The 16213-nt window shown below is 38.3% G+C and overlaps 1 protein-coding gene across 2 annotated transcripts in view; it reads right to left on the bottom strand.

Moving 5' to 3' along the window:
• Positions 1-13754: 13754 nt before the first annotated feature.
• The window catches only part of Phtf2 (putative homeodomain transcription factor 2), a 109415-nt gene continuing 106956 nt past the window's right edge, over positions 13755-16213 (bottom strand). For both annotated transcript variants that reach the window (XM_090332909.1, XM_090332910.1), the window contains exon 18: positions 13755-16150. In XM_090332909.1, the coding sequence (XP_090189035.1) occupies positions 16130-16150 (21 nt within the window). In that variant the 3' untranslated portion in view covers positions 13755-16129. The remainder of the gene's footprint in view (positions 16151-16213) is intronic.

Genomic DNA, 16213 nt, shown 5'->3' on the forward strand with positions numbered 1-16213 from the left:
TGTGTGTGTGTGTACTGGTACTGGTACTGGGTCTGACTTGGGTCTGGCTACTGTCCTAGAGCACTCTTGCTCAAGGCTAGCACTGTGGCACTTGAGTCACACCTTTACTTTCACTTATTGTGATTAACTGAAAATAAGGGACTTTTTCTGCAGGGGACTTTGGACTATGATCTACAGATCTCAGCCTACTGAGTGGCTAGGATTATAGGTGAGAGCTATCAGTGCCTAACACTCCTCCTCCCCCCTCACCCCTCTGCTCCTTTCTGTATTTAATCCCATGTCCATGGTGCCAGGAAAGGTTCACTGATGTCAAGGAAAAAGTCAGAAAAAATACAAATGAATCTGACAGCAAGAGACAGCACAGCTCTTCTTGCAGAGCCTACTAGACCACCAAGAGAGTCAAGGGAGCCACTCCAGGTGTCTTCACATTCCATGAAACCAACAGCACCTCCCAGCCGTATCTGTACTTTAGTCCTCCTCTCTTCCTTTCCTGAGGCCCAGCATAGAACCACTCTTATTGACAGAGCTAGAGTTCTCAGTAGTAAACAAGGAAGAAATGGGGGCAGATATGTTTTTAATGAGAACCTGTGGGAAGGCTGGAATCCGGTGCACAGGCCACAGGAACGAAGGAGGGAGGACTGCAGAACACAACCAGCCCCAGGGCTGATAGCTATTTGCCTGCACTGCCATGGGAGGTGATATGGTGCCAGTCTCGAGCCACAGAACATCCTTACTCTTCCTGGAGTCTTGCTGTCTCCACTGTGTGCCAGGCCTGGCATATGGTTATATCCTGGCTGCCAGCTAGCTAGACCCTGAGTTCTACCCAATGTGGGGCTGTCCCCGACAGAAAGGATGTTGAACTTCCAGAAAGCTAAAATGGCTCCTCCAGAGCCACTAGACAAGACCTAGAAGCTGAAACCTGAGGCCTTGTGGCAGTGTAAGCCAGAAATCCTTGGCATTGTGTCACAATAACTCAGTCCACACCTTTTCCAGGGAAGGGTGGGGCAGCTGACACAAGGCTGGCCTTGTGTGCTCAGCCATGACCTCTAGTGAGGCCACAGCTGCCCAGATTGAAGGAGGAGGAGAGTTGAACCTGAGTGCCAAAGTTGCTTCTGAGCTCCTTAGGGTTCTCATGCAGAGATTCCCGTGTGCCTGATCACTTAGCAAAGGGGCCTGAGATAGGAGCACAGCCTATGGCTTCTGATGAGGACACAGCAAACTGTGGCTTTATGCTCATGGTCATTGGCTGTGAATCCATCTGAACTTGAATGAATTAAAATATAATAGCTTCACTATCCTAAAAACAGAAATTCAATTTCTCTTCTGACTGTCCCCATCTATCATCCTCCTTATTGAGCTTTTCCTTAGCTTCTGCTAGGAAAGGTCTGCTGCTGGTTATACTTATTGATGAAGAATATGTCATAATTTTCCAGACCAAACCAGTCAGTCTTAGTCTAAATCCAGAGTTTTCTGAAACCAGCTCCAGTTTTTTTTAGAAATTTAAAAATCTGGTATTATTTCATGCGATTTTTAGAAACAAGAGCTAAAAAAGAAATCCATTGAATACTTTAAGATTCAGCTGCCTCAGCTGGAGAGGCTTATCCATATCCATTGCAGCACTAGTCACAATAGACAAGTTATGGGGTAAAACCCAGATGCCCTACCACTGACAAATGGATCAAGAAAATGTGATATGTATATGCATATACATATGCACAATGGAATTTTATTAATCCATCAGAAAGAATAATAGGATGACATTTTCAGGGTAATAACCTAAAAAAATCATACTGGTCAGGCCAGAGAGACAAAGGTTTTCTGGCATAGGTGCAAATCAGACCTAAAATATAAAGTTATGAAAATACATACCGGGCCCTGTGCATATATACGTGATCAAATTGTCTGAAGTATGGTTTATGCAGGGCTGGGTTCTATGGCATAATTCCTTAGCAAATTAACAGTTAACAAAACATGCGGAATAAGCTGAACTACATCTTGTCTGACAGAGAGTGAGGGGAGGGGGCAAACAGAGAAGCAGAGCATAAATCCAATCATAATACTCAATGTGCACGTGTCAAAATTGAACAAGGCACTTGAGATGATAGGTGGATTTGGGATAGATGGGAACAGGTAAAAGAATGATGGAAAGGGTAACCCAGTATGCAGGAATGGACATGCTAACCGAAATCTCCTTTGTACAATCATTTGATGGTAACCAAAACAAGATAAAATGATATAGTCAAAACCAAATAAATCTTATTTGCCTGGGGGTTGAGCGCTTGCTTTGATCAGTCACTTCACAAGCTACCAACTATTTCCATTTCATTGCTGCTTAAAATGCCTTACAGATCAGGAAATTCTACATTGATTAGTCATGTTGTATTCCTTAAAATGGAGCATTTATTTTAATTAAAATTACTGGTCAACTGATGTCTTTAAAGTGTCAGGGGAAAGGGGAGACAAGGATAGATGTTAAGATGGATTCACCATATACAGAACGATAACTATTTCTCACTGATTTCCAGGCTTGCTTTCTCACACTTGACATAGCAGGGCTTTTTTCTTTCTTAGGGATACATAGAATGACAATATCCTTTACCAAAGTGAACTCATCATCAATAAAACACTTGAAGAACATATAAAACATTAAGTCCTAACATCCACTGGGATTGTAGGCTCTGCCTCCTTAAATAAAGCACTTTGGATGGGGGGTATGGGGCTGGTGGTTCACAACTGTAATCCTGTTACTCAGGAGGCTGAGATCTGAGGATTGTGAGTTGAAGCCAGCCTGGGGAAGGGAAGTCCATGAAACTCTTACCTTCAATTAGCCACCAGAAAGCCAGAAATGGAGCTGTGGCTCAAATGGTAGAGTTCTAGCCTTGAGGAAGAAAGCTCAGGAATGGTGCCTAGGCCCTGAGTTCAAACCCCAGGAATCAACACATATATGAGTGCACACACACATATATACACAGACACCCATACACAAGCACTCTAATATAGTTCTGTTTTAACATGAAATTGATGAGTTATAATGAGCTGCCCAATTAATAGCACTTCCTATGATTAAGCCTGATTAAGTCTCCCAAGATAATAAAGTCTTCCTGAGTCTGTTCTGGCTGTGTGTTATATAGCCGAAGACAACTTACAATGAAGACAATGGACAGACTGTCCAGAGATGAGCAACATGCTGGCTTTACTAACAGGTTTTAATGGAAAACAATAAACACATTTTGAATTTGATACATAATGTCTAAGAGATTGAATTTACTTTGTACAGTCACATGCTACTTAATGATGGGGACACATTTTGAAAAACTGTACCATTAGGCAATTATATCATCGCACAAATATCATGACATGATATACACACTAAAACAGCTAAAGCTGTGCATAGCTCTAAGCATAGCTTTCAAGAAATAGAGGTAGGAAGATCATGAGTCCACTAAAACTTGTATACAAATATTCATAGCAGAATTATCCCTAGTTTCCCCAATGCAGAAATCTGGAGGCTCCTGAGACACAGTTTGGTAATGACTGAGTCAGACAGACTATTCCAGCTTTTTTAAATTTTAAGTTCTCTGTTTTATTAAAGGTTAGACTATCAGTGGAGAGTTAGGTAACTGGGAGAATTAAGTTCAGAGCCAAGGATCTGTGAAAAATGGAGGGGAAAAGGTGGGCTTCCTGCTGATTTCAGGACTGCCTATGGGAGATGGTTTGGGTAAACTCTGTTTAAATACCTTCTTGAAATAAAGTTCCTCATAGACTTACAAAGTGTGCCACAGAGGAGAAGAGCACTCAGGAAAACAGACACCACTCTTTGGACAGTTTCTTCCTGAACATATCTATCTTTGAGCGCCTTGGGCAGAAACAGTAGAGGTTGCACATAACTCAGCATGTAACAAGAAGCCACAAGGTTTCTGAAATTAAGAAGCACCAAAATAAAAGATAAAATACTCCTGTATTATTTACAAGCAGAAGTTCAATTTATCAGGCTAATCAATAATGCTGAGTGCCAGTATCTTCATTACAAAGCTAAAGGAAATTTTTCTTTAATGTAGTCCAATATTTGAATAATGATAATCCTGATTCACCAAAAAAAAAGAAAAGAAAAAGAAGCAACCTGAAAGAATTGAAAAGAAAAAATCTTAGCCAAAGAGAATCAGAATTTGAATTTGTAATGATGGGGTTTTAAAAAAAAGGTATCAGTATTTTATTTATTTATTTTTTGCCCAAGGCGAGCGCCCTGCCACTGGAGCATCACTTCCGGCTTTTTCTGAGTATGTGGTACCTAGGAATGGAACCCTGGTCTTCATGCATGCTAGGCAAGCACTCTACCACTACGCCAAACTCCCGGCCCAGGTATCAGTATTTTTAAAAGGTATTCAGGTCATTTTTTACTAGCAGCCACGTTCAGAGTCTATCACAAGATAATCAGACTCTAAGTAAAAACTTCAGCTTCTTCTTGTTACCCTCCCTTCAATAAGTTCCTAGAGACCTGCTTGCATCTTCTGGAACACAGAAAAATGGTTAAGACATGGACTTTAATCTTCAAGAGTATCGTACAATCTAGCTGCATAAATGGAAGCATTCCAAACCATCAGAGAGGCAGAGTTATGCTGTTTTAAATGACAAACCTACCTAGAGTTTTTAAAATATTTGCAGTATGTAAAGGGAGTAGGAAAGAAGTAAGTTTTGTCATTATCTGAGAGAGTGACATTTAGAATTGAATACCTGCTAGGGACTGGAGCACAGATGAAAAAACTGTGAGTTGGGAACCATCCAAGGATCTCACCTGGGGATAACCATCTCAATTTGGGGGTTCACTAGTTCGAGTAAGGAAATTCTGCAGAGAATAAGTAAGGAATTTCCACTAAGAACTATGTTTTAGATATGAGTAGAAGATCAATGGGAAATAAAACTTAGCTTGCAAAGTTAAAGAAAGGGGTGGGAGGATATAGTTTAATTCCTATCCTAGTTTAGGACCTAGCACATCATATTTGAAAACTATCTATGGAAGAGATGCAAGAAAAATTACAAGACTGGAGTTTTAAAATTCCTTGGTCTAATGTTCATATTTCCAAGGCTAATCTCTTTATCTTTCCCCAAACTCACAGCAAAATTCTTCAGTGCCTCTAAACTGACCCAGAATCTTTACATAATAACAAGTAGAAGAATAGAAGTCACAGGTAGAATAACTGTCAGTTGGAAGTCTGCATTTACAGGCAAAACCAAGTGAAAGCAATTGCAGACATCTGATATGTATCTGAAGGATGCAAATGGAACATAGCCTTTGGCAATACATGTGTCTCACCCTAAAACACACCTTTTAGTATCGAGGCTGGGAAATGAAGAAAATCCCGTGTATATATAATTGATCAAAGCCTGTAGAAAATTTGGCTAAGATTAAAAGGCAACTCTAAAACTCTTGAAAGCCTCTCAAGGAGATTAGTGACTACAATAAGTCAATATTGAAGTTAGCTCTAAGACATGAATTTAGCTTTAAAGACAAAAGAAAAAAGTCACTAAATTACATGCTGAATCATTTGTTGAATACAGAAAACTGAGTAACATTATCAAAAGAAAAGAATAAGCCAAAAACACTTAGCACTGAAATTGGGAACTACTCTAAAGACAAAGGAGTTCAAAATCTGTTGAAAGTGTTAACAGGTTCTATCCTCTTAACAGGAGCCAAGTCACAGAAGAAAATGGCTTCAGATTAAATGGACATTTATGTGAGGCTGGGAGAGGGTGTATGTCAAGTTCCCATTTGTTTACTTCAGGTAGTAACTGTATTTGAGGGTAAATGCAGGCATCATGATTCAGGACTACAATTAAGTCTGCTATAATCTGAGACAAGTACAAAACTCTGAATCACAACAAAGCCTGACTCTACCTGTCTCCTGTCTCTACCAGTTGCTGGATGGTTCTACTTATTTCTTTCCTCTTCTCCAGCATTAACACTTCCTTCTCTCTTTTATGATTTTGTCTGATTCAAAGACTATTCTAAATCTCTGCCATCCTAACATCTCTGCCTACTGACACTTTATCCTAAACTCATTTAGTTTCTGACTACTCTAAGTTGTCTTCAGACAGAGCACCTCTATTGGGCAAAGTTCTCACACTGACCCATTCCACCCATAAATCAGGTGCTGCTTTAGAGCCAGACACCAATCACTGACCTGTTTAGACTAGCTAAGACACAGCCCAGCAAAGCTTGGTGATCATGTAGCACAAGCTCCTTTCAAGTAAGAGCTGTGATTGCGACAAACTCTTTCACTGCTATGTGTTCAGATCCATCCAACTTAGTAACCTAGGTTTCTCAGACTATGGACTGAAGGGTGTCTCACTGAAACTAAATGATGCCTAACATAAACTCAGGAAAGGAAAAAGTAAAGGTGGCATCATGTATATAGGCAGCAGGAACAAAATCCTGAGAACTGGGGCCGGGGGTGAGGTGGGGAAGAGTGGGCCTCAGAGAGCAACATCTCTTCCACATAAGTGAAATGGGGACATCTGGAGAATTTATTATGCCTAATGATTTCCATCTTTTCAGTCACAGTTATGTGAAGAATGCCAATAGTTACAGGTTGAGGGAGTTTAGGAGCTTGAGCATAATAAAGATTTGGGGAAAGACATTCTAGTGAATGCAGAAATGAAGCTGAGATTGATTTTAAAAAATAAGATAAACCAAAACAACTATTACCAAATAAAGGACTCAGGTTGCAGCTCTACCTTACTACATATGATTTGACAGAAGCTACACTATCCAGAAACTGAAGTAGGAAAGTGAGCAGACAGCATGAGGGTAAACTGAGAGCAGGAACACACATGAAAGCATGCTAGGGAATTATTAGTGAGAGTAGCCACATGGGATTGATCTAATAATGAAGAAAAATGGATGGAATATGCATCTGAGAACTTAGGTAATGTTCACAATTGGATATAATATGCAGTAAACTTCTGGCCCATCATAGTATTTCTTTAGGGAGAAAATTAAATGAATTAAATATCATATAAAAGACATTTCTTGAATGATTATATGGAGCATGATTCTTTAAAAAATTATTTTATTTTTATTGTCAGAGTAATGTATAGAGGGGGTTACAGTTACATTTGCCAGGTAGTAGGTGCATTACTTCTCACACAATGATACCCCTTCTCATGTTTTTGTCCCCATTTCCTCCCTGAACCCCTCCCAATCATCCTGTTTTCCCCCCTTCCCTTTTCTATATCAAATAAACAAACATATATACAATATACCAGGTAACAAAGTCAGATACCGTAACAATATGAGATTAACCAAAGGACAACAAAACAGAAGAGAAATAATACGGTACATTAAGAACAACAATAACTCAAGATAAAACTCATTTCCATATCCTAGAGATTCTTCATTTAGCCTCATCCTATATGACCCTGTGTACCTAGGTTTTGAGCTATTGTAATCCTCTGCTAGGAGAGTCCTAGATGTGTACTAATCATTACAAATGAGGGAAACCATTAAGCTTATGTTCCTTTGGGTCTGACTTACTTCACTTGATAAATGTTTTTCCAAGTCTTTCCTTTTCCTTACAAATGGGGCAATGTCATTCTTTCTAATGGCAGCATAGATTTCCATTGTGTTTAAGTACCACATCTTTGTGATCCAATCATCTACGGAGGGGCATCTGGGTTGGCTCCATATCATTTCTATTATAATTAGTGCTGCAGTGAACATCTTTGTGTTAGTGGTTTCAGTATGTTTTTGTTTCTGGACATTTGGGTAAATGCCAACGAGTGGAATTGCTGGGTCATACGGGAGCTCAATGTTTAGTCTTTTGCGGAATCACCATACTGCTTCTCATAATGGTTGAACAAATTTACATTCCCACCAACAGTGTAGTAGTGATCCCTCCAGGCCACATCCCTGCCAGCATCTGTTGTTATCCATCAAAAACCCAATGTCATTCTTTAAGGAAATGGAAGAAGCACTCCAAAATTTCATATGGAAAAATAAAAGACCCCATATAGCAAAAACAATCCTTAGCAGAAAGAACAGTGTTGGAAGACTATCAATATCTAACTTTAGACTCTATTAAAGAGATATAGTAACCAAAACAGCTTGATACTGGTACAGGAACAGGCCTGAGGACCAATGGAATAGAACTGAAGACCCAGAAATCAACCTGCAGACCTATGGCCACCTAATCTTTGATAAGGGAGCCAAAAAATAACATGGAAAAAAGGCAGCCTCTTCAACAATTGGTGCTGACAGAATTGGCTAAACACCTGAAGAAAACTAAAGTTGGATCTTTCTATGTCACCCTGCACCAAGATTGATTCCTAATGGATCAAAGACCTTGAGATAAAAGCAGATACCCTGAAAACTTTACAAGAAGGAATAGGTGATACACTAGGGCTCCTTGGTACAGGTCGAAACTCTCTTAATAAAGACCCAGAAATACAACCAATTAAAGAAAGTTTGGATAAATGGGACTGCATGAAACTGAAGAGCTTCTGTATGGCAAAGGCTAGTAAGTTAAATAGAAAGCCCACAGAGTGGGAGAAGATCTTCACTAGTCATACAACAGACAAGGGCCTCATATCTAAAATATACCTACAGCTAAAGAAAAATTGAATCTCTGAAAAACAAATCTTCAAAGAAACAACCATCCTATTAAAAGGTGGGCTAAGGACTTAAAAGAGAGATTTCTCTGAAGAGGAAATAAGAATGGCCTATAGACACATGCAGAAATGCTCAACATCTCTGGCTATAAAAGAAATGCAAATCAAAACAACTTTGAAATTCCACCTCATTCCAGTTAGAATGGAGCATGATTTTTAATTGGCACAAAGGCATTTGATCCTACATAACATGAATGGTTTAGCTTGAAAATGTTAATTGTCCTAGCTACTACTCATTTTTCTTGTTGGGAAAGCCAATCTTTCTGCATAGCCTTCACTTATCAGTACAAATGCTAGATGTTTTCTCATGTCCTCATTAATCCTTCTAATAGCCATGTAAGACAGGTATTACTGTCAGTAACCTACAGCTGAGAAAACTAAAGCACTCAGAGGTTAAGTAATTAGCTCAAGATTGTAAAACAAGTGTGATGCCAAAGCACATGTTCTTTCAACAGGTCACGCTTACAGAGGTGAGTAAGGTAATTTCAATATGAATGTAAACTTTCATCTATTACTGCGGTTTAATTTATGTGTGCCCCTACCACAAACCTGGGCAGATAATTTGTAAGTACTGCTCCTCCAGAATATATAACTATGATTATTTGATTATTGAAGAGTGCAAATGTTTACCTAAATATACTACTGAGCCTTCAATGAGAATAGTTATTTTTCTTTTTTGTTTTGTTTCTCTCCTTATGGTTTATCTAATGTTGTCACCGTACCTCACTTTGTTACCTGGTATATTGTATATACATTTATTTATTTGAAATAGGGGAGGGAAGCATAAAAACAAGGTGACTGGGAGGGGGTGGGGAAAGAAAACTAGGAAAAAAAATCAGAGGGGGTATCAATGTTCAAGAAGTAGCATACCCACTACCTGAGAAATGTAACTGTAACCCCTCTATACATCACCCCAACAATAAAATACAATTTTTAAAAAAGATTTGGGCATCTCTTTCTGACTAGTCATGTAGCCTTAGGAAAGCTTTTTGTAAAACAAAATATTTATTAGGCCAGGAGTGTGGCCTAGTATAGAGTGCTTGCCTAGTATGCACGAAGACCCGGGTTTGATTCCTTGGTACCACACACATAGAAAAAAGCTGGAAGTGATGCTGTGCCACAAGTGGTAGAGTACTACTCTTGAGAAAAGTCCAAGGACAGTGCTCAGGCCCTGAGTTCAAGCCCCAGGATCAGTAAAAAAAAATATTCGCCATTCTTGGGGCTTGAACTCTGGGCCTGGGCACAGTCCTTTCTCAAGGCTAGTGCTATACCACTTGAGCCACAGCACCACTTCTGGATTTTTGTATGTGTATGTGGTAAGGAGGAATTCAACCCAGGGCTTCATGCATGCTTGGTGAGCACTCTACCACTAGGCCACACTCTCAGCCCTTTACGCAAATTTTTTTCATATATTTTTTATTGTAATTAATAGAAGGGTTACATGATATTTGCCAGATGGTGCATTAATTCCCATACATTGATACCCTTTCACATGTCTTGGTCCCCATTTCCTTCCCCCCTACCCCCACCCCTCATCTTGTTTTCCCCCCTTCCCTATCCAATTTCAAATAACCAAATACAAATATATCCGATATATCAGGTAACAAAGTGAGATACTATAACAATATGAGATAACCAAGGGGCAGCAAAAGAGATGAGAGATAACATAGTACCTTAAGAACAACAATCATTCATTATATGGCTTATGTTTCTATATCCTAGAGATCCTTTCATTTAGCGTCCTACTATATGGCCTTTTGTATCAAGGTTTTGCTCTATTGCAAATCTCTGCTAGGAAAGCCCAAGGTTTCTACTGATTATGACAAATGAGGGAAACCATTAAGCCTAAGTTCCTTTGAGTCTGGCTTACTTCACTTAATATGATCTTTTCTAAGTCTTTCCATTTCCTAACATATGGGGCGATGTCATTCTTTCTGACAGCAGCATAGAATTCCATTGTGTACAAATACCACATCTTGTTGATCCACTCATCAACTGAGCGACATCTAAGTTGGTTCCATATCTTTGCTATGGTAAACAGTGCTGCAATGAACATTGCTGTGCTGGTGGATTTAGTATGTCTTTGTTTCTGGATGATTGGGTAAATGCCAAGTAGTGGAATTGCTGGGCCATAGGGGAGTTCTATGTTTAGTCTTTTGAGGAACTGCCATACTGCTTTCCATAGTGCTTGAACAAGTTTGCACTCCCACCAACAGTGTAGTAGTGATCCCTCCTGGCCACATCCCCTCCAGCATCTGTTATTAGTTTTCTTGATCCTGGCCATTCTAACTGGAGTGAGGTGGAATCTTAGAGTTGTTTTGATTTGCATTTCTTTTATGACCAGAGATGTGGAGCATTTCTTCATGTGTCTATAGGCCATTTTTGTTTCTTCTTCAGAGAAGACTCTCTTTTAAGTCTTTGGCCCATCTTTTAATGGGATGGTTGTTACTTTGGAGATTAGTTTTGGAGTGATTCAATTTTTTGAGCTGTTGATATATTTTAGATATGAGGTCTTTGTCTTTTGTATGGTTAGTGAAGATCTTCTCCCACTCCGTAGGCTTCCTAATTAGTTTACTAGCTATGTCCTTTTCCATACAAAAGCTCTGCAGTTTAATGCAGTCCCACTTATCCAGCCTTTCTGTGATTCTTGGTCCTTATTAAGAAAGTTTTGACCTGTGCCAAGGAGGTCTAGTGTATCTCCTATCCCTTCTTGTAAAGTTTTCAGAGTGTTGTCTTTTACCTCCAGGTGTTTGATCCATTTGGAGTTAATTCTAGTACAGGGTGACAAAGAAGGATCCAACTTTAGTTTTCTGCATGTGCTTAACCAGTTCTGCCAGCACAACTTGTTGAAGAGGCTGTCTTTCTTCCATTCTATTTTTTTGGCTCCCTTGTCAAAGATTAGGTGGCCATAGGTCTGTGGTTTAATATCTGGGTCTTCAGTTCTATTCCATTGGTCTTCAGGCCTGTTCTTGTGTTAGTACCAACCTGTTTTGATAATTATAGCTCTGTAATAGAGTCTAAAGTTTGGTATTGAAATTCCTCCTCTTACGCAAAATTTTTAACCACTACTGTGACCTTTTTTTAAGTCTGGTACTGTGAGGACATTGGATGCGGTGATGTTACTCATATACTTACACTGAATACATACATTTAAACTTTGCTATGCATCAGAGCGGCCACTACTGATGCTGGGAATACACTGGTGAAGACAATTAAGATATCATGGAATTTAACATTTGAAAAACATTTGGCCTGGGGCCAGGAGTTTGACCTAGTGATAGAGTGCTTGCCTAGCACAAAGACCCCGTTAGATTCCCCAGTACCACAAGCATAGAAAAAAGCCAGAAATGGTGCTGTAGCTCAAGTGGTAGAGCGCTAGCCTTGGGAAAACCCAAAAACAGTGCCCAGGTCCTGAGCCCAAGCCCAGTACTGGCAAAACAAAAACAAAAACAAAACACTTGTCCTTAAGATAGGAATGGGAGCTCTCAGGGTGGTGAGAGTCCAGAGGTGGGACAATTTCCCACACCATTTGGGGAATACAGCTTTGAAAGTATATCCAGCAAGAAATGAGGAGCTAGAAACAGTGTTAAAAGTCAGCTGTACCCATGTGGTAAAGTTCCCAAATTCAGGGACTTCTGGGTTGTCACACAGGTGAAGGCTCCTGGAGGATGGATGAATGGAAACTTATGTGTTCTTTCTCTCATCCCTTGTCCTCGGTACTACTTCTACCATTGGTATATGTAAAAATACGATTTTCAGGACACTATTCAGCTTAGTCTGTTCCTGAATTCTAGGGGTTTCTCTGGCAAGTGCCCTAAACTCAAAAGAAAGTATTAGAATGCCAACTTAAAATGTGTCAGTCAGAATCCATCACAACTTGGCTAAAGCAAGGATAGTCTGTGAGTCTAAACTCCCACTCTGGGATCAAATGGTAACTTTAGGCAGACAGTATATTAGAACAAGTTATACTTACTCCAGTTTGTCTGCTGGAGAACATGGTCTCTTAAGTGTCATACTGAGGGTGAGGTAAGCAAGCTAACTACTTGGGGTTCTCTTATCCTGAATTGTCTCCTAAATTTCTCAGGAAGTAAGCACTGTCAGTATCCAGTGATATTGTTAAGCATTATATATGTGGTATCCTTTTTATAGAATGGCTGGAAAAAAACAAAGATTGCGAATTTAGTATTTTGAAGCAATATGTCAAACAGTAGTGTCACTTATATTGCTCTGTTTTTAAAGCAGATTCATTAACAGTCAATTCCAGGCTTCAAGTCTGAAAAGGCACCTGAATATTTCCTGATTAACTTAAGCCCTAAAAACACCTGGGCTGATTCAGATAATATCAGAATGCCTGGTGGTCCTACTATAGGCCATGATCCCTCATACTGAACTCAAGCAGCAAAACTCCTGGATTAAACTTGATGAAAAGGGTGTGTGATACTGATCAAGATGCATGGTAATAAAATGACATGTTGAGGGAAATGGTAATGACTTTTACAACTATTTAGAGATGGATATATATATATATATACTTAGCTGGGAGTTGGTGGCTTACATCTGTAATCTTGAGAAGCTAGAAGCTGAGATCTGAGGATCATGGTTCAATGCCAGCCTGGGCAGGAAAGTCCATGACACTCTCATTTCCAATTTACCACCTGAAAACCAGAAGTGGCACTGTGGCTCAACAGGTTAGAGCACTAGCCTTTATCAAAAGAGCTCAGAGACGTCACTCAGGGCCCAAGTTCAAGTTCCATGACGACAAAACAAAACTTAAGTACTTCTCTTATAATTAAGTAAATAGAAACTTACCTGATTAAAAAGAAATAAAAGTATGACTATTCCTTTGAAAATGAATTTGTGCAAATACAAACAAGCATGCAAACAGTAATGCAGGAACACTTTTGGTGATGAAACATCTGCTTATGTATTATTCTTTAGTATTTTGAGACTCATAAGAACTTATGAAATGCTGGGAAATTGTTAGAACTTATTTTCACTCCTCTCAAATCTAAAGGGTATAACTAAAGCTTATGAGACAGTAAACAAAGAATAATCATAGAAATAAACAGGACTTATAAACAACACAGCAGTCAGTCATAGAATGTTTTATTTTAAACTTGCTGTTCAAACTTCCAAATACAACACATGTGGCAAGGAACAACGGTTAATACATGACATCTGCCCCATTCTGTCCTTGAATTGCCTTTTCTATATGATATGATATGTTACAATTGCAATTTTTTACATTCATGGTAATCTTAAAGGCAGCAATGTCAATATTCTACCTTGAAACAGTTCTGTTAATACTACGACACTGCTTAACATGACAACTTCTTCCTTTTAGTATCTACTGCTGTCAACATTAGTGACATAATTCAACATACTATTAAGCTGTTGAGAAGTACTTAATAAATCAACTCCCAATTCTAAGTTAAACTGAACTCCAACCTAATGCAAGCATTGTCCTAAATCAGTATACTCAGCTACTTCTCCTAAAAAATATTTCCATTCTGAAATAAGCTTGTGTGTGTGTGTGTGTGTGTGTGCGTGTGTGCATGTGTGAGATACAATAATTTCATCTTTTATCCCTAACAGAACTCATGCCGTACGATTTTTTCTCAAAATATATTTAATATATTCTGTGCAAAATGTTAAGTTCTGTATAGGGATGTATCTTGTTTTGAAAAAGTTTATAAAATATAACTCCTAAAAACAACCTCAATATTGGACAATAGAGAAAGAAGGACCATATCAGACAAAGCCTAATATTTCACATGAGAAACTAAGTATGTTCTTAAAGCTCCAGTAATACATTCCTTGAAAATACTCAGAATGCACTTTGGTCATTATTAAACATATTAGAACACAGGCAAATAAAACAAAATTCCTTCTGTTGTTGTGTATACAAAGAAAAAACACTGTACATCAAAGCAGAATTGAGGCTGATCAAAAGGAATGGGAAGAGCAAAGTGATAAGACAATGGCTCTATTCTCCACACATTCCTGATTTAAGATTATGATTTGGGAATTAGAACTGCACCAAATAAATTATTTACAATTAATTTTTTAAATTACTTAAAATGTGGCAAAAAAAAATGTGAGGATATTCAACATGACTCTGCACCAAGAAAATTCTAGATTGTTTTCAAATAAATTCTTTGCTTTACAAACCAGATGCTCAGTTAAAATAAAAAAGTCACAGAACATTTTATGTTTCATGTAATTCCTAAAATACTCTTGATTGTACAAACAACTTAAAATCAAGGTCCAATAAAACATATACCATCGGATTTCCCCCGTTCACCTAACATGCCAACATGACAAGTTCTCATTGGACACTTGGCAAATTACTGAAGGGAGAGCCGTTAACTTTTCAGGTTAAAATAGCCCTTATATACTTGGGGAAGGGAAGGGGTAACATTTGGATAGGAGGTTGCACCAGATTAAGTTTAGAACATAGAATTTAGATGCTAAAGCTGTCTCTTCTGAAAAGCTGGATGGAATTTTATATCTCAATCAAATAAATATTTTATTCTTAATCTTATACTTGTTTATTTAAGTGTAGTATCAATAGCATACACTATAGTGTACCATGGAGAAAATTATTTTGCTTGAGTAAACATAACGTACTTTAGTAATAGCAATAGGCACTTCACTTGTGAGATGAGAATAGATCTCACTCAAAAGGATACCATATCATGCCCTAGTACACTATAACATATCCCATAGAAAGATATGCATTAAAAGTAACAATTTTTAAAAGTGCACATTTTGAGCATGCACAGTTGGAGCTGTGCAAACAGCCCAGTATTTCAAATAAATATAATTATTACTAATTTATCTTTATCAAAATACTTTACAGTATGGTAACCATTTACAATTATTGCTCCATTAAGAGTTTTATCATCAAAGAGCACTTGTTGACCTGTTACATGATACCGTATGTGTTAACACTGAAGGGTGCTTAAACTGTAGCTTAATAAGTTTAGATCCTGGCATTGTTCTACAACATTTCAAGAAAAACCCTGACTAAATCTTGACGTACTGAAGAAAATGCTGTATGTGTTTAGTTGAGTCCAATGCAGTATTTCAAAGTTAAATTATTTTCTCAAGTAAGGCAAGTTCACGGCATTGATGGAGAAACAATGCTTAGCAATGGCTTCTATTTTCATAATTTCTTATTTTGTTAGTTACAAGCAATTACCAGGATCTCAAGTATTGGGGTATCAGTTTTATCACCCTTTCAACAACTAAGAACACCAATGCTTAAAAAAATATAACACTAAAATGAATGTAAAAAAATAGTGAACAAGTAAAATAAATATAGAATTGCACAAGACAGTCTGATGTAAACACTTCATTTTCCCAGTGGAGACCTCTGAAGTGAGGAGTCGGTGACTGCTTTCAGGCTGCTTAGTCAGATTTCATACTCTGACAGAGGCTATATCTTCCCTTCTCTGAATTGTCATGATTTTATCTTCCATAGCTAGAAAAATACCAGAAGAAATAACCATTAGAGCCAATTTTAATATTTTAACTAAAATTCTAC

This window comes from Megascapheus bottae, chromosome 5 (assembly GCF_031878675.1).
Source record: "Megascapheus bottae isolate mThoBot1 chromosome 5, mThoBot2.hap1, whole genome shotgun sequence".
Classification (NCBI taxonomy): Eukaryota; Metazoa; Chordata; class Mammalia; order Rodentia; family Geomyidae; genus Megascapheus; species Megascapheus bottae.